General features: G+C 40.9%; 1 protein-coding gene across 18 annotated transcripts in view; it reads left to right on the forward strand.

Moving 5' to 3' along the window:
* The first annotated feature begins 901 nt into the window (after nt 1-901).
* The window catches only part of CIT (citron rho-interacting serine/threonine kinase), a 154,027-nt gene continuing 129,222 nt past the window's right edge, over nt 902-25,706 (forward strand). For 17 of the 18 annotated variants that reach the window (XM_074321905.2, XM_074321908.2, XM_074321909.2 and 14 more), the window contains exons 1-4: nt 1,997-2,105; nt 6,334-6,475; nt 14,476-14,651; nt 19,750-19,851. In XM_074321905.2, the coding sequence (XP_074178006.1) occupies nt 2,010-2,105; nt 6,334-6,475; nt 14,476-14,651; nt 19,750-19,851 (516 nt within the window). In that variant the 5' untranslated portion in view covers nt 1,997-2,009. Of the gene's footprint in view, nt 948-1,996; nt 2,106-6,333; nt 6,476-14,475; nt 14,652-19,749; nt 19,852-25,706 lie in introns of those variants that run through there. The other variant, XM_019753968.3, reaches the window with a different exon arrangement.

The following is a 25,706-nucleotide window of genomic DNA, read 5'->3' on the forward strand; positions in this document are numbered from 1 at the left end:
AGTCTACATAATTAGGAGTTTCTCTAAGGTAAATACCCAGGAGTGAGTCATAGAATGTGCATGTCTTCAATTTTAGCAAATAGTGTTAAACTTTTTTTAGAAAACTGTACTCATTTCCACTCCCATCAGCTATGTATGAAGGCGTGTAGCTCCACTTCTTTGAAACAGACACCCCCCGCCCCTTTTTTTCTTTTTCCTAATCTGGGTGCATATTATTGTATCTCACTGTGGCTTCCTTATTTCGTGATTACGAATGAGGTGGAGCACGTTTTCGTATGTTCGTTGGCCATTTGGATTTCCTCCTTCGTGGAGTGTTTGTTAAGTCTCTTGCCTTTAACTTATTTTAAAATATCCTTTCAGACAGTCTCAATACCTTCACCTACTCGTTGCAGGACAGTTAGCCCAGAGATGGTATCGCGGAGGCAGGTGGAAGTTCAAGCTCGAAACATTTGCTGCCTCAGCTGTGTCACAGAACCTGTTGGTTTACCAAAGTAGCAAGTACTTCGACTTGAGCCAAAATTGAGGAACAAGACCAGGCAGAGAGGCCTGGCTATCTTCCTCATCGTGGCTATGAAAGCCGGGGACATCGCCCTGGCGACTTCCCTAGGGATCTTAGACACGAACAGACGCGTCCACAAACACTGTATCCTCCCTAACCGCCAATTTCAAACTTCCAAGACCTGCCTTGCCGGGTTTGCCCTTCTCTGTTTCCCATTGGTTATGAGTCAAAGGGAGAAACAACTTGATTGGCTTTCCCTTTCATTTCCTCCGTCCCTTTAAGGACTTGGTGGGGGGAGACTGGCTGAGATATAGTTGTCCATCATAGGAACGGACACTCTGATTGGTTTAGATACGGCTGGGTCCCGCCCACATCGTGCCCCTGGTTCAAACGCGGCGGCGGGAGACGCGGGGAGGAGCAGAGCTCAGACTGGCCGGGTCCTCTGAGGGTGAGTCTGAGCCCCCACCCCACGCCCAATTTTTCTCCACCCCACTCTGCAAGACCAGGAGAAGGGCTCCCTCCACCCACACCGATCTCGTGTTCCCTCCCGCAGTGGGGAGGGTGACGGCCCCGTCTCCAGGGCTACCGGGCGTCAGAAGGGTCTTCCCAGGCTGGTAGTGCGCGCGCCCACTCCCACGAGAGCCGAAAGGTCTTCCAGGAGGGTGCGCGGAGCAGGAGGAATTGTTTCTCTCTGAAGCTGGGTGGGGGCCTGTGGTGTTCTGCCCTGTCTCCTGTCAACGTTACTTGCATCATTCTGTCTAGTGGAGTCCGGCAGGTGCTAATTACCTGTGTGACCATAACAATTTACTTTAGTATCTTCGTAGTCTTTTATCCATCCATCACTTCCTGCTTCTGTTCCAGCTCCCTGGTATCCTTGCTGTTGATAGAGCAGGCCTAGTCCTGCCTCAGCACCTTAGCTCTGGCTGTTCCCTCTGCCTGGGGTACTTTTCTTTCTCTAGATAGCAGCGAGGCTTGCTGCTCACCCCTTCAGGTCTTGGTTCAAATGTTGTACTTTCTCAGTGAAGTCTACTCTGACTACACTGTAAAAAATTGCGTGTACACCCCCTGCCATACGCCCCAATTGCCCTCACCTTGCTGAAAAAATTTTTAACCCCCTAGCACTTATTTTCCAACATATTATGTAATTTGCTTGTTTTCATTCATTCATTCAAAAACTGTTAGCGCTTACTATGTGCCAGGCTGTGTGTGTACCCACTATGTAAGGATAAAAATCCTTGCCCAGTGGAGCTCACATTCGAAGGGTGGGAGGCAGAAAATAAACAAACTTGTGAGTATGTCAGATAAATGTGTCACCTCCTGTTACAGTGAATACAAATTTGGTTTTTAATCTCCATCGCCAGACTGAGCTTTCCAAAGATCTGTGTGCTGGAGGATCTTTACCTCCATATCCTGATATATTGAGGGAAATCAGGATCTCTCAAGCCCTTCCTCCTCAAATTGGCATGATACACTTGACCTTCTCCTATCTTCCTTCAGCACTGGTGGGGAGATGTTGAAGTTCAAGTATGGAGCTCGGAATCTGCCGGACACTGGTACAGCGGAGCCCATTGCCAGCCGGGCCTCCAGACTGAATCTTTTCTTCCAGGTAACAGGCTGCCAACTCTGCTCACCTGAGTTTATTTCCTTGGCATCTCCTTGACACTTACCTTTGCTTTTATTATAGGACTGAGGCTAATCTAGGAGAAATCCCATTTGGTGTTTTATATGCCCTGGTAATGTTGGAAAAAGGAGCTATTGTGCAGAAAGGAGTAGACAGCCGAACTAGCTCTTGAAGGGAGATCTTTTTTTTTTAAATCATTTCATACACTTTATACTTCTGTACAAAAGTTTGTCTTTTTATTAAAGAAAGAAGGCGAAAGACCAAAGGTACTCTTTTGACTAAAATTTCTGTAGGTGTAATCCTATTTATTTTTCATTCAAGAGGTGTTTATGTTTTAGAGTAAAAAAACAAAACCAATTTTGATAATACCACGCTTGTGAAACCCATATTCCTCTTAAGAACATTTCCATCACCCCAGTACTATTAAAACTTAATATCATGAGATTATTTCCAAGTAGATTTCTAATTCTTTTGTCCGATGTAGATGGAACACAGTTCTTGTTTGACTTACGAGTGTATAAGTCTGGGGGACGACATAGATAGTGGTGATGATTTAGGTTTGAATCCCGGCTGTAGCACTTGTTAGCTGTGTAACCTGGTGTGAGTCACTTGTCACCTCTGAATCCATTTGCCACTCTTTAAAATCCAGGTTATAGCACCTAACTCACAGGATTGTTGTGAGGATTAAATGAGACAATCCAAGTAAAGCATTTAGCTCCTTGCCCATTCTTGGTAAGCCCTTTATAAATGGGAACTATTATTTCTACTAAATGTAGAAATAGTAATGGTATTAGTTATAATAACAATAAATTTATGTTCAGTTGGCAATGAGTATATTTAGGAAAGTATTTACATAGGATACCTGCATATGATACATACGAATATGTTCTTGATGCCATTTTTTGTCAAAATATTTGTATTGGGAAATGGTTAAACAGATCAGGATGAAGACAGATTGAAAGCTTAGGTGGTTCTGTGGAACTGTCCCCATTGCCATTTTAAGTTATGAGATACTTTTCACAAATAAATAGTCTGTCTCTAACCTTAACTGACTAGAGTGCTTCCATTTTTTAGCACCTTTATCGTTTTACTCCAAAACTTTCCCAACTATTGCAGAATTATTAAGGGCTTATTATGTGCTGATTATGGAATAACTGTGGCTTCCAATGTACTGGGCACAGAGCCAGCATGTTCCTGATTATCTTTCTTCAGTCTCATAACAGAGGGAGAGACTATCCTTAGTTACATTTCAAATAGGAGGAGACAGATACCTAGGGAGGCAAGGACTCGCCCAGGATCATGCAGCTTGGAAGTGGCAGAGCCAGGCTTCATTTTTGGTTTGTCTGACTCCAGAGGGTAGTCCTGTAACCACTGGGCAACACTGCCAGTGTATGTCAGTTTAAGTGTATCTTATATTTAAATGTCATAACAGGAAGGATTGTGGGTAAATCCCCAATTCATCTTTTTTTAATGAGTTCCTCCCCACCCCCAGGAAAGCTATTATTTACAAGTGTAGCTGCTTACACCTAACATTTGCTTAATGTAAACAAGGGAGGATACTATTCTTTGCCCATACGGTGCTGTTATAATGAGGTTTTAATAGAGTAGTGATTTTGTTTTCCATTTGGGTGAAAACTTTAGACTGGTCTCAGTTTCTACTTCATGGTTATTCCCAACAAGCTCTAGGCCAGTGGTAGTTCTAGGTCAGTGGTTGGCAGACTTTTAGGTTTTTTTGGTTTTTAACTTTTTTAAATTGGGGAATATTGGGGAACAGTGTGTTTTTCCAGGACCCATCAGCTCCAAGTCAAGTCGTTGTTTCCAATCTAGGTGTGGAGGGTGCAAGTCCCTGGCCCATTTGGGAATCGAACCGGAGACTTTGGTGTTATAAGCATTGCACTCTAACCACTGAGCCAACTGACCGCCTACTGGCGGCTCAGCTCGAAGCTCAAGCCGTTGTTTCTCACTGGTCCATGTGGGAATTGAACCTGTGACCTTGGTGTTATGAGCACTGCACTCTAACCACTGAGCAAACCGGCACTTTTAGATTTTTGAGCCAGTAAAATTTCACAAATTTGCTGGGCTGACCTAGGTTTGCCAACTTTTTATTTTACCAAGTAAAGTATATAAAAAAACCAAACAGACAAAAAGAAAAACCTATTATCTTCTGGTCTTTTTATTTCATAAAGAAATAACATTTTAAGAAACACCAAGGAAGGAAGGATATTTCAGAATAAGGGACGATTTTAAATTTGAATACATTTAGCTTTATAAAAGAGTCATTATGTAGTGTTCATTTTTTTCTCATTTCACAGCAGACTTGGAGACTATTAAGAATCATTACTGTATTTGGGAACTGCTGATCTAGTGAGTCTACACTTATTAAAGAATAGAAGAAACAAATAATCTTATTTGTCTGAGTTAGTGGCAGAACTGTAAAGTGACAGATATGATGGCATTGCCAGATGTGGAAGCACTTGTGACCCAGTGCTTCACAAACCTGGCTGAGGTTTGACTCTCTTGGGAAGCTTGTTAATAAAACAGATTCCAAGTTACAAACTGGAAAATTCTAATTTGGTAGGTTGGGGATAGGACCAGCGAATCTGCTTTTTTTTTAAGTTCTCCTGTTCTCTATATTTAAATGTAGCCAGTCAATTTCTGTTATCCAGTGCTGTGTAACAAATGACTCACAAAGTTTCAAGCAACAATGATTTCTTTTTTCTTATGATTCTGTGGGTTGGCGGGATTTAACGTATGCTCCACCCTGTGACATCAGCTGGGGTCTCTCAAGGGGCCATATTGAGTTGGGAGCCAGGCCAGGACTAGAACATCTGGGTGCTGACTGCTGTCTGGGGCACTTCAGAGGTCTTCCACCCAATTCCTCTTCTCTATGAGGTTCTCATTATTCAGTAAATCTTACCCATTTTTTTCTCTATGAATTAAGTATTTTAGACCCTGTAGGCCATACGGTCTTTGTTGCATCTACTCAGTTCTGCCATCATAGCATAAAAGCAGCCATAGACAGTATATAAATTAATGAGTGTGGCTGTGTTCCAATAAAGCTTTATTTATAAAAACAGGTGGCAGGCCAGATTTGGCCCATGGATTATAGTTCGCTGACCCCTGGTCTAGCCCAAGCTTCTTTACATGGTGGCTGGCTTCCCAAAAGAGCAAAAGCAGAAGCTGCCAGACTTCTTAAGGGCTCCATACTGAGCTGGCACAGTGTCACCTGAGTTACATTCTGTGGGTTGAAGCAAGTCACAGATTCAACGGGAGGGGAAATAGGCTTCAGCTCTTGATGGAGAAGCAGCAAGTACCTTCAGAGTTGGAGGAACAATTGGTGGCCATGTTTGCAGAGAGACCTACATAATCCATGGCCTGACACCTGGAGCCATTGTTCCAGACCAGGGATTGCAAACTCATGTCTTTGGGGGCCAGGCAGAGAGTACAAATGAGTCAGGTGGACCAGACGGAAGACTGCCAAGTCAGTGAAATGCAGAACACATTCTCTACCCAGAGGGGCAGCGCTACGTACCTGTAGTTCAAAGTCGCTAGACAGGAGTGTGGGGCGATGTTGTTAGATCCGCCAGTGCTTTAGAACTCTGTCTCCTCCCCGCCCCATTTTGGTGAAATCTGATTTTTCAATATTGGCAGATAACCCAAATTATTTTAAATACTACATGCCAAATGAAACATGTTTGTGGGCTAGCTACAGTCTGTCAGTTTGCAATTGTTGTTGCAGATCATGAATAAATTCAGCTTTAGTGTAGTCACTCCATTCATACTAGTCTAGATTGTCTCATTGAATTGAAGAAACTGCAGCTATATTAATAAACATCTGGGCACACATGAAAGAAGTGGCAGTCATTGATTCCTATTGTGGAGACATGTCAGGACCAGCAGAGTCCAGAGTAAATGTTCCCGAGAGCCTGAGACCATTAAGAATGAAGGGCCTTCTCTAATGTATGGCGTGTTTGTGAAGTTTTGCTTCCCAGATGCTGGTGAAAGAAACCCACGGTAATGGAATCGTACAAGTGATAAATTAAATGACTGTCAATTGGTGTCTCTTTAAAGAATGAAGCCACAGAATTGTGCTGTTAGTGTGTGTCGTGAGCAGTTAGTCGAGCTGGTGGCGTGTAATGTACTCTGTGTGGATGTTATTGATCAAAGCTTTTCATTATTGACAGTGTCTCCATCTGCTGTTTGCTGCTTTTAGGGGAAACCACCCTTTTTGACTCAACAGCAGATGTCTCCTCTTTCCCGAGAAGGGATATTAGATGCCCTCTTTGTTCTCTTTGAAGAATGCAGTCAGCCTGCTCTGATGAAGATTAAGCATGTGAGCAACTTTGTCCGGAAGTGTAAGTTGGGAGAACTTTGTCTTGGAAAATTATCTCGCTAGAGAAAACTGGAAAGATGCCAGAGGCAGAATGAGTTCGTGGCTGGTGGCAGCAGGTAAGAACTGTGCTCTTAGACAGACCCAGCTGCAAGGTCAGGTTTCACCTGTTGTAGCTGGGAGACCAGGTAAGTCAGTCCCCTTCATTATAAGTGACAGAAACTCAGTTCAAACTAGGTAAGGTAAAAAGTTGAATTTATGGTTCACGAAACTGAGAAATCCAGGGGTGGGTTAACTTTAGGCATGGCTGCTTCCAGGGACTGAAATAATGTCCTCTGGCCCAGCCTTCTAGTCACTCAGGGTAGATTTATCCATTAGGCACAGGGGGCACAGGCTTAGGTCCCATAATATTTAATTTTAATACATTTATTTTATTTTAATTAGTTTACTTGTAATTTATTTTATAATCATAAGAAACATGAATGTAGAAATAATATGTAATGGTTCTGGATTATATTCACCTTTTTGCCACTGGAGTCATAAAATTGATTGATTGATTGATTGATTTTTTAACGCAGGAAGGGGCTGATGAAAGCAAAAGTGGCTCGGGCCGATAAAAGTCATAAATTGGCCCTTCCCCGTACCCTGTTCTTGACTTTGCTTGACTTCTACGTGGTGGGGAAGTTGGCTGCTGGTACCCCAATTTTATATTCTTTTACCTCACACCAGTGTTTTCCAACCAGTGGTGAATTTGCACCCTGGGGATACTTGGCAATGTCTGGAGACATTTTTGGTTGCCAAAACCTGGTGAGAAGGGTTGCCCCTGGCATCTGATGGGTTAGGCTAGAGATGCTGCTAAACATCCTACAGTGCACAGAACAGTCCTCCACAACAGAAATATTGGGTCCAAAGCATCAGTAGTGCCACGTTTGGGGAACCCTGCTTTATACAACCTTGCAGTGTAACCAACCACCTTAAACTTGAGTGGCTTAAATGATGATCATTGTAGTACCTCTCATGATTCTGCGGGTTGACTCGGCTCAGCTGAGGATTCCTCTGCTCTTTGTGATGTTGCCAAGATCTCAGTCCCCAGGGTCTCTCCGGGTCTGGAATGTTCAAGACAGCTCACCCGCTGTCTCACATGTTGGCTGGAAGCCAGGGCTCAGCTGGAATTCTGGGGCCTTTCTCTCTCCTGAAGGCTCAGGGCCTCTTACTATCTGTGGCTCCTCTCTGTGGTCTCTCCATCAGGGATCAGCCAACTGCAGCTTGTCTGCTATGTAAACAAAGTTTTCCTGGAACACAGCCACTCCCACTTGTTTCGGCTTGGCCTGTGGCTGCTTTGGCACGGCCTGTGGCTGCTTTCACAGTACAATGGCATTTGAGTAGTGGTGACTGAGACCTTGAGGCCTACAGAGCCTAAAGTATTTACTGTCTGGCCCCCTAAGAAAATGCTTGCCGATCCCTGATGTGTGTGGTTTCTCTAGCAGAGATGTCTAGACTGCCTACGTGGCAGCTCAGGGTTTCCAAAAGCATAAAAGTAGAAGGGGCCAGCCTCCTTAGGGCTTAGGCTTGGAAGGGACATAGGATCTCTTTGGCTGCATTCCATTGTTTGAAGTGAGTCATGGGGCTGCCGAGATTCCATGTGCCAGGGAACTAACTATACAGGAGCATAAATTCCAGGAGGCATGGCTCACTGGGCACCGGCTTTGGAGACTGGCTGCCATACCCCAACCAACATTTATGTTCCGCTATTTATATTAATCAGTCTCAGGAAAGATTCTGATTGGCTCTGCTTGGGGTCATTTGCCCACCCTTTGACCAGTCACTGGGCCAGGATGTGAGGTAATGTGATCGGCTTCATCTGGGTGCCCAGGATTTCAGGGCACGGTTATTACCAGGACCTCACGGGGTGGGGCATGTGCAAGTTCCCAAAGGAGCTGGGAGTTTTGAGTAGATAAAAATCAGTGTATGTCCACTACAGTGACTGTAGGTATGTAGGTGTGAACCTTGTCTGTTCTGTTTCCTCATCTGCGAAATGGGGAAAAAATGCATATCTAATAAGGCCGTATAGGGATTGAATGAGTTAGTACACAGACCCAGCTTATGTTGCCTGGCGCATAGAGATACTCAGTAAATAGTTACCTGACAATGATAGCCGTAAACCTCACCAATGTTAACATATATTGTATTTTTAACTTTAAAGTATACCTGGGCTATTTCTTGAATAAACTCCCACCTTATTTTCTTGAATATTTAAATTCTCAAATAGAGAGTAGGAGGGGAAGGGAAATTATGTGACAGACTAATTTATCAAGCCATCTACAGGCACCTTCATTTGTCTGCCCTCTGGTTACCTTAGCAGTGGATCTTCTAGATTCTTGCAGTAATCAGTTGGCTGGGCTTGGTGAAATGTAGATTTTTCCACTAGAATTCTCTTCCAAGCAACTGTTACGTATTTTTGAAGAGGCCTCCTGGAGAGTATAGTTGAGAGACTATGATTGAAAAAGGGTGATTATATTCGTATGAGTTTCTCCACCGGCCCCCTTTTGAGTTTCTGTTTTGGAAAGTAAGTTTTGTTTTCCCAGGGGAAGAAGGGTCCAACTACTGCTTTTACCTAAATTTTTTGAATCTTGTTGTAGAGGTGGAGATTTTCTTTGGGGACCATTGGAGGAAATGAGACAGAGAGTATAGCCCTGAAGCGGTGCCCGGAGCTTGGGCCAAGGGAGGGCAGGGAGCTAGCAGGGAACTAGGGAAGGAATTTTTGTTTCTTAATTACTGTTCTATCCCCAGTGTCTGAAACAGCGCCTGGCACACAATAAATATTGGTTGACTGACTATATTCCTAAGTGAACAAAATAAGCGGCCAAACCTTATGCACAGCATCTCATAATTTGTGTGAAACAGTAAACAGCAAGTGATATGTTAAAATATGCAAAGAAAAGTGTTGATAATTATCCAAATTGGGCTTTTCTTGGTGATTCGACAGTAGCTGGAAGTCTCCCCTGTTTCAGTTACCTTCACCTTAAGTAAGAGCCTCAATATGTTCACAACTTCCGTACTTGTGGGCAAATTAGAACTTTAAGGAGTTCTTTCCCCTTAATTGTAAACATAATACAATGTTAAATATAAAAGGTCAAAGTGAGAGAAAAATCCCTCAAAATCTTACCTGTCTGAGATAACCACTGTTAACAGTTTGGTGCATAGTATTACAATTTTTTTTGTCCTTATAAAATATTTATTATGGAAATTTTCAAACATACCGTGTTTCCCCGGAAATTAGACCTAGCCGGATAATCAGCTCTAATGTGTCTTTGGAGCAAAAATTAATATAAGACCTGGTCTTATTTTACTATAACATAAGACTGGGTCTATAATATAATATAATATAATATAATATAGTATAGTATAGTATAGTGTAATATTCTATAGTATAGTATATATAGTATAATATAGTATAGTATAATATTATATAACATAGCATAACATAATATAATACCGGGTATAATAAAATACCTGGTCTTACATAATATTATATAAGACTGGGTCTTATATTAATTTTTGCTCCAAAAGACACATTAGAGCTGATTACCTGGCCAGGTCTTATTTTTGGGGAAACACGGTATCTAAAGGTAAAGAGAGTAGAACGGTGAATCCCTGTGTAACAATCAACTACCTCTAGCGTTTATCAGCCCTTTTCCGTGCATGTTCTAATGTTACGCTTGTTTAATTTTACACAAAATGGATCATATGTGTTAACATCAAAATAAAAAGGCCTTTCAAAATGAGAGAGAAGCGTTTGTTTGAAATCAATAAGAATAGCTATTTGGGACGCACAGATTCAGGCAGAAGCCCAAAGAGTTCTGATTAGGAGACAAAGCCAAGGGGTATTTATGAGAAAGGGAAGGGAAGGCATTTCTATTGGTGCAGATAACATAATATAGTGATGGTAATTCTAAATAATGTTTCTAATTTTCAGTCCAGAAGTCATCAGTCCCGTAGTCATAACAACTGCTTTTTTGTTATTTTTGCAAACAGTCCAAAGGTTATTTTGCCCTGTGTTAACATTCCAAAGATTTGAGACGTAAGACATGCAAGGCAGTTTCTCTGGCATGGCAACTCCAGCTCCATTTTAAAGTGGCTCCGTTTATATTATTGTTTGCAAATGTGTGTAATGTTTTGCCACCAGCTTTGCTCACTTAGCCGTATATTTACTCAACAAATATTTATGGAGCACTTGCCATGTGCCAGGTTCCGTTTTAGGTACTGGGTTTACAGTAGTGATCAAAACAGATAAAAATCCCTGCCCTTAAAGAATATATATTCTAGTGGAGATTGAGCTACCTCATTCTTTTTTTTTTTTTACAGGACTTTATTGGGGAACAGTGTGTACTTCCAGGCCTTTTTTTTTCCCCAAGTCAGGTTGTTGTCCTCTCAATCTTAGTTGTGGAGGGCGCCGTTCAGCTTCAAGTTGTTGTCCTTTCAGTCTTAGTTGTGGAGGGCGCACCTCAGTTCCAGGTCCAGTTGCCGTTGCTAGTTGCAGGGGGCGCAGCCCACCATCCTTTGTGAGACTCGAGGAATCAAACTGGCAACCTTGTGGTTGAGAGGACGCGCTCCAACCAACTGAGCCATCCGGGAGCTCAGCGGTAGCTCAGCTCAAGGTGCCATGTTCAATTTTAGTTGCAGGGGGCGGAGCCCACCGTCCTTTGCGGAACTCGAGGAGTTGAACTGGCAACCTTGTGGTTGAGAGCCCACTGGCCCATGTGGGAATCGAACTGGCAGCCTTCGGAGTTAGAAGCACGGAGCTTCAACCTCCTGAGCCACCAGGCAGGCCCGAGCTACCTCATTCTTTAAGCATGTGCCTAATATTCTTTTATGTGGGTGGATTTTTAGGTTGGTTCCACTTTCGTGTTGATGGACCTTTAGGTTGTTTCTGATCATTTTTCTGTTATAAGCTCTGCTCATCACAGCATTTTTGTTTTTTTAAATTAAAGTTTATTGGGGTGACAATTGTTAGTAAAGTTACATAGATTTCAGGTGTACAATTCTGTAATACATTATCTATATCTCACATTGTGTGTTCACCACCGAGTCAGTTCTCTTTCCATCACCATATGTCAGATCCTGTTTACCCTCTTCTAGAGCCCCCCCCCACCACTTAGAGCATTTTCATATGTATCTTTTCTGAGCACATGTGCTACTGTTTCTGTGAAGCATGAATTCCTAGAAGTTGAAATGTTGAATTACTGAGTTTCAAAAAGTAAGCAATGCACTCAGCTGTGTTGGCTTTTGCCCTCTGGGTCTTATGTTTTGACCTTGCCCTTATCTGACAAGGTCATTCTTTGTGACTGCATTTCATTACAGTGCTTTGAGTCTATCTCCACCTCAATATTCAGCACCCATTAAGCTTTCCATGCTGTAACAATGTGCAGGGATGAAGGGTGATGTGGTTTTAGAGACACAACAGCTGCTGGTATGGAGGGAAGTTGTGAAGGTTTTTTTTTTTTTTTTTTTTAATTTTAATAGTCATAGACGTGAGTTTAGTATCTCACCTGTTTATCTTAATAATTCAAAGCCTTTGGAAAAAGACACTGAGATTTGGAATGCTTTCTCAGAATTGTGAGAGTATTGTGGTGGTTTTTGCCTGTAAGTAGTTTGAATACCTGGGTGATTGAGAGCCATGCTGGTTGGCAGTGACAGACCCAAAGGTGGTAAGTTGGGCAAGTGCTATAAGCGAATTGGCGGCCCAAGGCCTAACAGAATCGAGTGATTGGCCTTGTGTGCGAGCAGTAATGAAATTGGTTCAACCCAGAGAGTTGCAAGCCAGTGTATGTGTGGAATTATAATTCAAAACTCAAATGCTTGATCTGAAAGAAACTTGGAAGGGGACAGGGAAGAGAGATGGGGCTTGGCACTGTGATGTCAGGTTAAAAGGAAAATATTGCGCAGCGTTCAATTTTGCTTCTGCATGGAATGCTCCATAGAGGCGCGCTAGATTTATTTTTTTCACAGTGGTCACTGAATTCACAGTGGTCACAGTGGTGAATTCATGGGGGTCTGTTGACCACTCTGGCCTGATTCCCCAAGGGACCAAAAGAGGGTGTTTTTAGGTGAGAGGTGTGGCCTGTGGGTGGGAAGACTGCAGCAGAGTTCGTCATCTGTGCCTTTGGTCCAAGTGAATTCATCTCCACCCAGGCACCAGAGAAACGGGGTGGGTAACAACAATTGCGTTTGCATTGGCTAATTCATCAATATGTCACTCGATGACTCTGGGTGTGAAATGACTTTCCCCTTGGATGGACTCAGTCCCTGACATTGTCTGAACAACTTGCCAAGCTGAGTGAAACTCCAGAATGCAGTTTTCAACCCTCTCTGGTGCCCAACCTGTGGAAATAGTGATCTGTTCCGTGCCTGGACGACTCCACCGTCCATCTGGGATTGAAGGTGGCACCTTTCTGAGGGATTCTCCAGGAATTTTGATGATGTTTTTCTTATCTTCCTTTGGAGTGTAACCCCTGTATGCAGTGCAGTTTCCCTATAATGTGAAGGACTGAATTAGTTTTTTCGTCAGTCACAGCGGCTCCCCTCCAGTCTTGCCAGAGTTGTTGCATATCCAGTGATGCCCCAGCCTAGTGTTCTTAAAGTGTTAAAAAATATATGTTGAGATTCCAAATCTGCCATCCATTTATTTCATCCATACTTCATACATTGAGGATCTCTGACTGAATGTTTGTGTCCCGCCCGCATTCATGTGTTGAGGCTCTAACGCTCGATGGGCTCATATTGGAGGTGGGACCTTTGGGGGGTGATTAGATTTAGATGAGATGCTGAGCGGGGGGGCTTCCAAGGTGGGCTTAATGTCCTTACAAGAAGAGGAAGAGAGACCAGCGCTCCCTTTCTCTCTGCCACGTGGGGATACAGTGAGAAGGTGGCTGGCTGTAAGCCAGGAAGTGGGCCCTCACCAGGAGCTGGATCTGCCAGCGCCTTGATCTTGGACTTCCCAGCCTTTAGCATTATGAGAAATAAATGCCTGTTATTTAAGTCACCTTGTGACTACCTTATAATAGCCCAAGCAAACTAAGACACCGATGGAAAGATTACACTAGGGAAAAGGTTTAAGACTATATGTTAAGAAAAGGTAGTTGCAAACCCTTCAAGATGTATGATGTGTCACCTCTGCAGAGCAAATGTCAGGGCTCCATTTAGTTCTTTGGGCTGAGGCTTTTTTTTTTTTTTTTTTTTTTTTGTAGCTGCCACATAATTTTTTCCTCCCCTTTCTTCCACCTCCTCCCCCCCTCTGGTTCTAGCCATTGTTTCTCAGTCTAGTTGTGTAGGACACAGTTCCCTGCCCCAACTGGTATGATGAGCCTTGTGCTTCCCCCGCTGAGGCAGTTGGTCGCCAGGGCACAGCTCACTGGCCCATGTGGGAATCGAACTGGCGACCCTGGCGTTAGGAGCACAGCGCTCCAACTGCCTGAACCACCAGCTGGGCCAGCCCAGCACTGCCACATATTAAGGCAAGGAAGGCCTTACTGTAGTGACACAATCCAAGGGAGTTAAAAGAAGATACTTGGAGAAAACTGAGCAGAGAACACATGTAGTCAGAAAAAAAAAATGATCTGGAAACCAACTAACTCCAAAGCTGATTGAGATGGGAATCATGTTGCTTATGTTTCATCGTAAACCCGTCTACATGTGGATTAGCATCTTGGACCAAATGCTGCCCTGCAGCCTTCAGGGAGGAGGAAGAAAAGCATGATCTGTATTCTCCTTCCCCTATTTTCCAAGTCTACAGATTTAAATTATAGCTGCCATGGAAACTGCTTTAGAATTTCTGGAGCCCTTAATTTTAACATATAAAAAACACATTTGTGCTGATTTTATAATTGTTCACGATGATGAGAAAGTGACTAAATGTCTTTTGACAGTGAGGGAAGACATACGAATCCTCACATCTTTCTTTTTTGGCTTTCAAAGATGCTTTTATTTGAAGCATTTACCTGGGGGTGACTCTTGCATCTTTTGCAGATTCCGACACCATAGCTGAGTTACAGGAGCTCCAGCCTTCGGCAAAGGACTTTGAAGTCAGAAGCCTGGTAGGTTGTGGACACTTTGCCCAAGTGCAGGTGGTAAGAGAGAGAGCAACTGGCGACATCTATGCCATGAAAGTCATGAAGAAGAAGGCCTTGTTGGCCCAGGAGCAGGTAGGCGCGTTTTAGCATCACACTCTTTTCCCTTTCTGTACCAGAATGTTCATTGTGGAGACAGTCATCTGCTGAACTGACATCTGGGATCAAGCACGTTTTCCTGGGACTCTAGTTAACTACGGTGGCATGGGCAGAAAAGTCTCTCCCATTCTTCGCTCTTCTTGAATTGACACTGACTCATTTGAAGGCTCACAAGCTCCCCTGGATTTCTCCATCATGTTTTTATAGTTGTATTTTATCCAGAACCAACTTGGCCTTTTCATTAATGAGTTTAAGACGATCTTTCATGGGTGTCAGCTGGGGACTTAGCGAGAGCCTATTATGGGGTGAGTCAGCATTTGAGCATTTGCTTTTGAACACATTTTATATATTTGTGTTGTGGGCATGTATATTTGATTTCAAAACAGGCCTTTGAAGAAATGAAATAAAATGGTATGTGGCTACGGAGTTGCTTGTTTGAGAGCAGGTACGAAGGTATCTTTAAGGTTGTGGTATTTTTCTTTCTTTTCAACAAGGCTGCTACTCCAGACATATTGATTCATTTGCCGTGTTTCTAGAGAGACGGCCATCAGCCTTGGAGTTCAGAGAGTAATTTATTAGTTACAGACATTTGAGTACACATCATGTGTCTCATAATGTACCCGGTTCCGTGGGAAGCCTGCATCAGGAATTGAAGCTCCACGGCTATGAGGTTCAGGGTTTAAAAACAACCTTGGAAAGCAGAGGAGACACGCACATACTATATATATAAAGCAGGCGCTTACCAGCTAAAACATCACAGGAGGTAGAGCAGTTAGCAAATTTGAGAACAATGGAGTGAGGAGAGATGTGGGTGAGCCAGGGAGAGTTAGGGAACGTTCACACTGCTGAGAGTGAATGTCTGAGTAGGTTCTGGGCAGAGAGAAGTAACGAGTGTGCCAGGTTGAAGTGTGGTGTGTGTGACTTGTGGAGGTTTGAGTGCTAGAGGTTTTTGTTTTTTTTAGTGGTTTATAACAAATAGACTGGAGAATGGGGAGAAATGAGGACATTTGGGCGGGATGGGGGTAATTGGTGGGAAATCTCAAGAACCTTATTTTTATTGTGGCAGAATATACATAACATAAAATTTATCATTTTAACCATTTTTTTAAGCTACAATTTGTTGGTATCAGTGCATTCACAGTGTTGTGCAACCACAACCGCTATCCATTGCTAGAACTTGTCATCTCCAATAGAAACTGTACCCATCCAATGGTAATTCACCATTTCCCCCCAAACCAGTTTTTGGAATGGCAGTTTGTTATGTGAGATGGTTGGGGATCATTTGGCTGTTGGAAGGAGGAAGTTGGGATCAGAGTCTGAAGACCTCAGAGTCTGAAGTCTTCAGAGTCTGAAGACTTCGTGTGGCCTCCAATCAAAGAAGTAGCGGACGGCAGGAAGCTGTTTGTCAGAGCCCTAGAATGATGGAGCCTGTGTTTTGGAATGCAGTGTGAGCAACTTCACAGAAAGGAAAAATGACAGGACGTGGCAAATCATCTGAAAGAGACGAGTGGGAGATGCTCTCTCACCCTCCTAACACTCTCATCCGTCTGTGCACACTTACTGGGTGCCTGTTGCGTTTGCTGTGTTCCTAGGTCCTTGGGAAGAGGCATTGCGATGCTTTTTTTTTTAGATGGGAAATAAATAGTGCATGTAAAAGAAATCAGTCCAGCATAGCTCACTGTCGGCAAGTGTTAGAGATGTTCAAGTAGGTGTGCCTCCCCCCGGTGAATGACTTGAGATGACCCCTCGTGAGGTACGGGCTGAGTTTAAAAAATACCATACATGTACAGGGTAGAGTCTAATTGAAACTGCCCTTCCATTCCTTAAGAGGGTGAATATCAGAAAAGTAGGGTCCTTAACTGAGTCATGGTGAGGCTTTGAAATTTCAGAGCACGAGAAAAGAGAAGCCAGCACAGGGAATGACTGAAAGGAAATGCCAGAGAGGGCAGGGAGAGGTAGTATCCTGCAGACAGGACCTGTCACCTAGGAGAGGCCAGCACACCCAGCCAGAGCTCCGTGAGAACCGGAAGAGGTCCTCAGAAACTGTTTATTTTAATTTATGATTCAGGGGTCTGATGAGGAGGCGATGGTGAGCAAGTAAGATGTCCACTCTTCAGTTTAGCCAGCCTTCACTGAATACTCTTTATGTACCAGAAAAAAAGGATTGGCACATTGGGTGCAGTCGGTTTTGGGGTTGGGTTGGTGTTTCCCAAACGTGTTAGTTAAATCACTGGTGATGTGCAAGGTGACTTCAGGTAGTACACAGACAAAACTATTTCAAAACATTTAATAGTTCAACGTTAACTAGCATGTCAGAACCTGGGACTTTCACAGATGTTATTGTTAGAACTAAATGGAAGAAGGTATATTTGAAATTTAATTATTTTTATTTTGAAACAATCACACATTTATAGAAAAGTTGCAAGTACAGTGTATCAGTCAGGGTTCTATATTCTATATATATGTGTATACCAGGGGTGCCAAAACAGTGTATACAAGAGGACACTTTGGTTAACGTTGCTCAAGCAATATTTTGCTGTAATCAGAAGTGTCTGGACGCTGATGGGAACCACTTTGAGCATCTCTTGTCATTGCAGAAATCACACGTGACTTGGATTCATCTTTTGTTACCAGTATATATGTATTGAGTATTACAATTTTAATAGTTTTTTTCCTTTCTTAAAATGTGTATACATTTTTTTGGCACTCTCTCTATATTATATATACACGTTGAATATATGTACTTACATACACTGAATATACATACATACATACATACACATACATGTATGACTTAGTACCTAATTTTGAGGGCTGGAAAGTCTGAACTCCGTAGGGCAGGCCAGCAGGCTGGAAACTCTTGAGCAGGAGCTGAGGATGCAGTCTCAAGGCAGAATTTCTTCTTTCCCTGGGAAGCCTCACTTTTGTTCTTAAGGCCTTTCAACAGAGGGGAGGAGGCACACCCCGATTATCAAAGATAATCTCCTTTACTAACGTCAACTGATTGTAGATCTTAACCACACCTATAAAATACCTTCACAGCCAACCTAGATTAGTGTTTGATTGACTAACTGGAGCTATTGCCTAAGTTGACTGTAAAACTATCATATACAATATTATAAGAACTTTTTTTCTCCTGAACCATTTGAAAAAAAGTTGCCAATCCGATGCCCGGTTACCTCCAAACACTTCAGCGTGCATTTCCTCCAATGAGGATGTTTTTCTATGAAGCGCAATATAACCATCAACATCGGGAAATTAACAGTTATCCATTATTACCGTCTACCTCAGACCCTATTCAAGTTTCGCCAATTGTTTCACGGTCTTTTAGAAAAAAAGGAACCAGTTAATCACACGTGGCATTTGGTTGTCCTGTCTTTTTAGTCATTTTTAATCTGGGAAAACGCCTTAATTTTTCCCGGAACTCTCATGCATGACCTTGGTGATTCTGAATATCAAAGGCCAGTGATTTTGTAAAAGTTAGATTTGTCTGATGTTGCTCATTTTAGATTCAGATTATAGCTCTTTGCCTGGACTGTCACAGTGGAGGTGCTCTGTTCTTCTCATTGCGTCCTAGCAGGTGGCTCTCAATTTCAGTTTGTCACATTCATGCTGATGTTCCCTTTGGTACCTGCCAGGCTTCTCCACTGTGGGGTGATTCCTTTCCCTTTGTAATTACATAAGTATTTGGTAGGGAGTTGCTTTCATACTATGGCAATACCTGTTCCTCATAAAGCTTTCAACTTACTCATTTATTTGTATCTGTACTGACTTGCATTTTCCTATTTAAGTCAGTGAGTTATGATTCATTACTGTCATTATATATTTTTATACTCAAATTTGGTCTCCAGGTTGCCAATAAGAATCTTTTCAGGTTGGCTTTTTGTCCTTTTGACATATCCCCATCTTTGAGTTCTATCTTACTTTCTGGTACAATAAGATGTTTAAGCTCTTGTACTCCTAGTTTATCTGCCCCAGCCCTGCAATCAGTTATTTCTTCAAGGTGCCCTGTTTCTTTTTCTTTTTTAAACTTTTTTTTGTCTTTAAGTTTTATTGGGGAATATTGGGGAACAGTGTGTTTCTCCAGGGCCCATCAGCTCCAAGTCGTTGTCTTTCAATCTAGTTGTGGAGGGCGCAGCTCACGGGCCCATGTGGGAATTGCACCAGCAACCCTGTTGTTCAGAGCTCGCGCTCTAACCAACTGAGCCATCCGGTCGCCCCAAGGCGCCCTGTTTCCTTTAGTGTAAAATGGTATTTAGAGGCCAAGATCTGGGCACTAGGTGTTTTCTTGCTATTGGGGTGTTACAGACTGTTTTTAGTGGACAGAGCTAGAGAACACATATGTGTACATATATAGATATGCATATATTTATATGCATCATATACTTACGCACACACACACACACACACACTTACATCTGTATTTCTATATCTCTACGTGTATATGTTGAAAACCATGCGTTCACACTAGTACCTCCAAGTCCAGTCCAACTTCACAGGATTCGTTCTAGTTTTCACCTTTTTCATGTTTGTAACTCTCTTCTCTGACTTTACCCTTAATATTTTAACTTAATTTGCACATCTGTGTGCATTTCATCTACTGGCTTTGCTGCTGCCCCCTCTCCTTGGTGGGCTCACATGCTGTGTTCCAGGCCATCCCCACTTGTGAGTGCTTTCCTCACCCTGCGTGGGCCCTCGATATCCTATATTGGACACCCCCACACGTGTTTGCTGCCCTCCTCTCCCTGCTTGGGCGTGCCACCCTGCTCTGGGCCACTATAGCTCTCTGCCTACCACCTGTCGTGGATGCTGACCTTGTTTTGCTCTACCTAATGGATTTAGGACTGAGTTGTTCCAGAAGGGAAGGTGAAGAGGCAGAGAAAGAGAAAGATGTTTAGATTTAAAAGAAGTCAGTTGACTTTAAAGAAAGACATTAAGTAAATAATTGGACAGGTAATATAGGATCTGGCAAATATTGTGAGCACAGTAGGCAAATGGACAAGATTTGGAGAATTTCTTTATATTATAATCATCTTTATATTATAATCATCTAAAAGGTTTCTTTGCCCCCTAGGTTTCATTTTTTGAGGAAGAACGGAACATATTATCTCGGAGTACAAGTCCTTGGATCCCCCAATTACAGTATGCCTTTCAGGACAGAAATCACCTCTATCTGGTGAGTCATTTTTTTTTTTTTAAGTTTATTGGGGTGACAATTGTTTGTAAAGTTACATAGATTTCAGGTGTACAATTCTGTAATACATCATCTATATATCACATTGTGTGTTCAACACCCAGAGTCAGTTCTCTTTCTATCACCATATATTTGATCTCCTTAACCCTCATCTACCACCCCTCTCCCCCCTTATTACCCTCTGGTAACCATTAAACTATTGTCTGTGTCTATGAGTTTTTGTTTCTTCATTTGTTTATCTTGTTCTTTTGTTGTTTTGTTTTATATACCACATATCAGTGAAATCATATGGTTCTCTACTTTTCCTGTCTGACTTATTTCACTTAGCATTATAATCTCAGGATCCACCCATGTTGTTGGAAATGGCACTATTTCATCTTTTCTTATGGCCGAATAGTATTCCATTGTATATATGTTCCACAACTTCTTTATCCATTCATCTATTGAAGGACACTTTGGTTGTTTCCGTGTCTTGGCCACTGTAAATAAAGCCGCAATGAACATTGGAGCACATATGTCTTTATGGAAAAATGTTTTCAGATTTTTTCGATAGATACCCAGAAAAGGGCTTGCTAGGTCATATGATAATTCTATTCTTAATTTTTTGACGAAACTCCACACTGCCTTCCATAGCTGTTGCACCAATCTGCATTCCCACCAACAGTGTATGAGGGTTCCTTTTTCTCTACAGCCTCTCCAACACTTGTTACTATTTGTCTTCTTGATGATAGCCATTCTAACTGGGGTAAGGTGATATCTCATTGTGGTTTTTATTTGCATTTCTCTGATGATTAGTGATGTTGAGCATTTTTTCATATGTCTATTGGCCATTTGTATGTCCTCTTTGGAGAAATGTCTTTTCAGGTCTTCTGTCCATTTTTTAATTGGATTGTTTTTTTTTGGTGTTGTTGAGTTGTATGAGTTCCTTATATATTTTGGATATTAGCCCCTTATCAGAGGTGTTGTTTGCAAAAATCTCCCATTCGGTTGGCTGCCTCTTTATTTTGTCGATGGTTTCTTTTGCTGTACAGAAGCTTTTAAGTTTGATATAGTCCCATGCATTTATTTCAGCTTTTACTTCTCTTGCCTTTGGAGTCAAATTCATAAAATGCTCTTTGAACCCAAGGTCCTTAAGTTCAGTACCTATGTTTTCTTCTATGCACTTTATTGTTTCAGGTCTTATGTTTAGGTCTTTGATCCATTTTGAATTAATTTTGGTACATGGTAACAGATAGCAGTCTAGTTTCATTCTTTTGCACATGGCTTTCCAATTCTCCCAGCATCATTTATTGAAGAGGCTGTCTTTTCTCCATTGTATGTTTTGGCTTCTTTGTCAAAAATTATCTGTCCATATTTATGTGGGTTTATTTCTGGGTTCTCAGTTCTATTCCATTGGTCTATGTGTCTGTTTTTCTGCCAATACCATGCTGTTTTGATTATTGTAGCCCTGTAGTACAAGCTAAAGTCAGGGAGTGTGATACCTCCATTATTGTTCTTTTTTCTTAAGATTGCTTTGGCTATTCGGGGTCTTTTGTGGTTCTAAACAAATCTGATGATTTTTTGTTCTATTTCTTTAAAAAATGCCATTGGGATTTTGATGGGGATTGCATTAAATCTGTATATTGCTTTGGATAATATGGCCATTTTAACTATGTTGATTCTTCCAATCCATGAGCACAGAATGTCTTTTCATTTCTTTGTATCTTCTTCAATTTCTTTAAAAAATGTCTTACAGTTTTCACTATATTGGTCTTTCACATCCTTGGTTAAGTTTATTCCTAGGTATTTTATTTTTTGTTGCAATTGCAAATGGAATTGTTTTTTTTTAAATTTCTTTTTCTGAGATTTCATTGTTAGTATATAGGAATGCAATAAACTTTTGTACGTTGATTTTGTAGCCGGCAAATTTACTGTATTCATTTATTGTTACTAATAGCTTTTTGGTGGAGTCTTTAGGGTTTTCTATATATAACATCATGTCATCTGCAAAAAATGACAATATAACTTCTTCATTCCCAATTTGGATGCCTTTTTATTTTTCTCTTGCCAGATTGCTCTGGCGAGGACTTCCAACACTGTGTTTAAAAGCAGAGATGACAGGGGACAGCCCTGTCATGTTCCTGAACGTACAGCGAAGGGCTTCAGTTTTTCTCCATTAATTATGAGATTAGCTGAGGGCTTGTCATATATGGCCTTTATTATGTTAAGGTATTTTCCTTCTATACCTATTTTATTAAGTGTTTTTATCATAAATGGATGTTGTATCTTGTCAAATACTTTTTCTGCATCTATTGATAAAATCATATGATTTTTGTCCTTTATTTTGTTTATGTGATGTATCACATTGATGGATTTGCATATGTCGAACCATCCTTGTGCCCCTGGAATGAACCCTACTTTGTCGTGATGAATAATCTTTTTAATGCATTGTTACATTTGATTTGCTAGAATTTTGTTTAAGATTTTTGCATCTGTATTCATCAGAGATATTGGTCTATAGTTTTCTTTTTTCGTGTTATCTTTACCTGGTTTTGGTCTCAGGGTAATGTTGGCCTCATAAAATGAGTTAGGGAGTATTGTCTCTTCTTCAATTTTTTGGAAGAGTTTGAGTAGGATTGGTATTAGATCCTCTTTGGATGTTTGGTAGAATTCACTAGGGAAGCCATTTGGTCCCGGGTTTTGCTTTTGGGAAGGTTTTGGATGACTGATTCAATTTCCTTACTGGTGATTGGTCTATTTAGATTTTCCAATTCTTTGTGATTCAGACTAGGAAGGCTATATGTTTCTAAGAATTTGTCCATTTCTTCTAGGTTATTGAATTTGGTGACATACAGTCCTTCATAGTATTCTTGGATGATGCTTTGTATTTCTGTGGCATCCGTGATACCTTCCCCTCTTTCATTTCTGATTTTGTTTGTGTCTTTTCTCTTTTTATCTTAGTGAGTCTAGCCAAGGGTTTGTCAATTTTATAAATCTTTTCAAAGAGCCAGCTCTTTATTGCATTAATTTTTTTCTATTGTCTTTTTGTTCTCTATTTCATTTAGTTCTGCTCTGATTTTTATTTCCTTCCTTCTGCTGACTTTGGGTTTCATTTGTTCTTCTTTTTCTAGTTCTTTAAGATGTACTGTGAGGTTATTTATCTGGGATTTTTCTTGTTTCTTGAGATAGGCCTGTAATGATATAAATTTCCCTCTTAAAACTGCTTTCGCTGTATCCAAAAAATTTTGGTAGGATGTATTTTCATTGTCATTTGTTTCTATGTATCTTTTGATCTCTCTTATTTCTTTTTTGACCCAGTCTTTCTTTAAAAGTATGTTGTTTAATCTCCACATATTTGTGGTATTCCTGCTTTCTTTTTGCAGTGGACATCCAATTTCAAAGCCTTGTGATCAGAGAATATGCTTGGTATGATTTCAATCTTCTTAAATTTGCTGAGCTTAGTTTTACGTCCCAATATACAGTCTATCCTTGAGAATGTTCCATGTACACTAGAAAAAAAATGTATAGTCTGATGTTCTAGGATGAAGTGCTCTATAAATGTCAATTATGTCCATTTCCTCTAATGTGTCATTTAGGGCTGATATTTCTTTATTTATTTTATGTTTGGATGATCTACCCATAGCTGTCAATAATGTATTTAGGTCTCCAACTATAATTGTGTTTTGGTTGATTTCTTCCTTTAGTTCTGTTAGTAGTTGCTTGATATATTTCGGTGCTCTCTGATTGGGGGCATAAATATTGATAACTGCTATGTCTTCTTGTTGTATAGTCCCCTTTACCATTATGAAATGTCCATCTTTGTTTCTTTTTATTTTTTTTATCCTGCAGTCTGTGTCATCTGATATCAGTATAGCTACACCTGATTTTCTCTGGATGCCATTTGCTTGGAGTGTCAATTTCCACCCTTTCGCTTTGAGTCTATATTTGTCCTTGTAGCTGAGATGTGTCTCTTGGAGACAGCATATGGTTGGGTTTAGTTTTTTGATCCAATCTGCTATTCTGCCTTTTTATTGGTGAGTTCAGTCCATTTACATTTAGGGTGATTATTGATACATGAGGATTTCCTATCATTCTGTCTTTGGTTTTCCGGTAGGGCTGTGTCTCCATTGTTTCTTTGCCTTTTTGGTGCTGTTTATTATTTCAGTGTGTTATTATTTCTTTTATTTTTTCCCTTTGTTTCTTCTTTTATTACGTTATATATTTCAGTTCTGGATTTTCTTTGAATGGTTACCATTAAGTTTATGTAAAAGAAAAAACGTTTCATATTTAGAGTATTCCATTTTCTTCATCATGCTTACTTTCTCCATTCCCTTATGCCTGTTCAGACCTTTACTCTCCCCCCTTTTATGTTTTTGTTGTCACAAATTATCCCTATTTATGCTGGTTGAATAGCCTCCTTCAGTATTTCTTGTAGTGCAGGTCGTGGGTTAGACAATTCCTTCAGTTTCTGTATGTCTGGAAAGGTCTTTATTCCTCCTTCACATCTAAAGATATCTTTACTGGATGTATTGTTCTTGGCTCATAATTTCTTTCAGTAGTTTGAATATCTGAGCCCACTCGCTCCTGGTTTGTAGAGTTTCTGCTGAAAAATCTGATGATACTCTAATGGGCTTTCCTTTGTAGGTTACCGTCTTCTTTTCCTTGGCTGCCTTGAAGATTCTTTCTTTGTTGTTAGTTTTTGACAGCTTCAATACAGTGTACTTTGGAGAAGACCTGTTGGGCTTGAGTTAATTAGGTGTTATCTGGTGAGTCTTTATGTCCATCTCTCTGCAATTCGTCCAGTGCTGGGATTCTGTGATATCATAGTCCTAGAATTAAATGTAGTTCCTGCCCATTTGGTCCCTGCCACCTCTTATTCATTCAGTTGCTTTCCTGACTTTCCGGTGTCTTCCGGTTCTCCTAGCCTAAAGTTAATGCATAGCCCATTTAGAAATAGCTCCACATATTGTTGGGTATTATGGCTGAAAGGGCAATAATGAGAAGTCATCTATTTGTGAATAGTTTGATAGCACCTTAATAGAATCTTGATTGAATTTATTTTTATTGAGGTATAATTGATATTTAACATTATATTAGTCTCAGGTGTATAACATAATGATTCGCTATATGTGTATATTGTGAATCAGTCTAGTTAGAATTTTTAATTTAAAAATTGAGATAATGCATAGTTATTAAGAAAAGGCAAACACTGCAGAACTGTATGAAATAGAAAATTCTTTACCTTTCTTTCTAATCTCTTTCCCTAGGGAAACAAATATTAACAGCTATGCAGGTTTCTTTCTGATCCTTAACTATGCCTCATGAATAAAATATTTTTATGTCTATATTTATAACACATGTATATAGTTTGTTTTACAAAAATGGTATATTATTCTATGCTCTGCTCTTCAGCTTGCTTTTCGCTTTTCGACAATTTTTCTTGGCCATCTTTCTATGTCAGTACATACAGATCTGCCTCATTCTTTTGAACGGTGCCATAGTATTCCTGACACACGTAGCTAATAACTTGCAGAATGCTAAAATTCATTTTGGGGCCTTGTTTAAGTTCTTGGGGGTTTAGATTCCTAAAGTAAAAAAATGTATCCTAGAAACAAGTTTTGTCCTGATTAAGTCCTCAAAACAAGACTATATAAACTTTTATACAGGCTCCTGTAAGAGAGAGAGAGAGAGACTCTTATTTATCTTGAAATTTTGGGTGGACTTTACTGCCTTTATTTCTGACCTGGAATAAACAGTTATTTGCCTTGGTTTCATGTTGGTTGAGAACCCATGCTGGTAGAGAAGTACCCCCCGCTACTCCCACCCCCATCGAGCCTTCTAGGTGAGGACATTCTTGT

The sequence above is a fragment of the Rhinolophus sinicus genome, chromosome 9, assembly GCF_057876585.1.
Source record: "Rhinolophus sinicus isolate RSI-liver-muscle chromosome 9, RSI-T2T, whole genome shotgun sequence".
Taxonomy (NCBI): domain Eukaryota; kingdom Metazoa; phylum Chordata; class Mammalia; order Chiroptera; family Rhinolophidae; genus Rhinolophus; species Rhinolophus sinicus.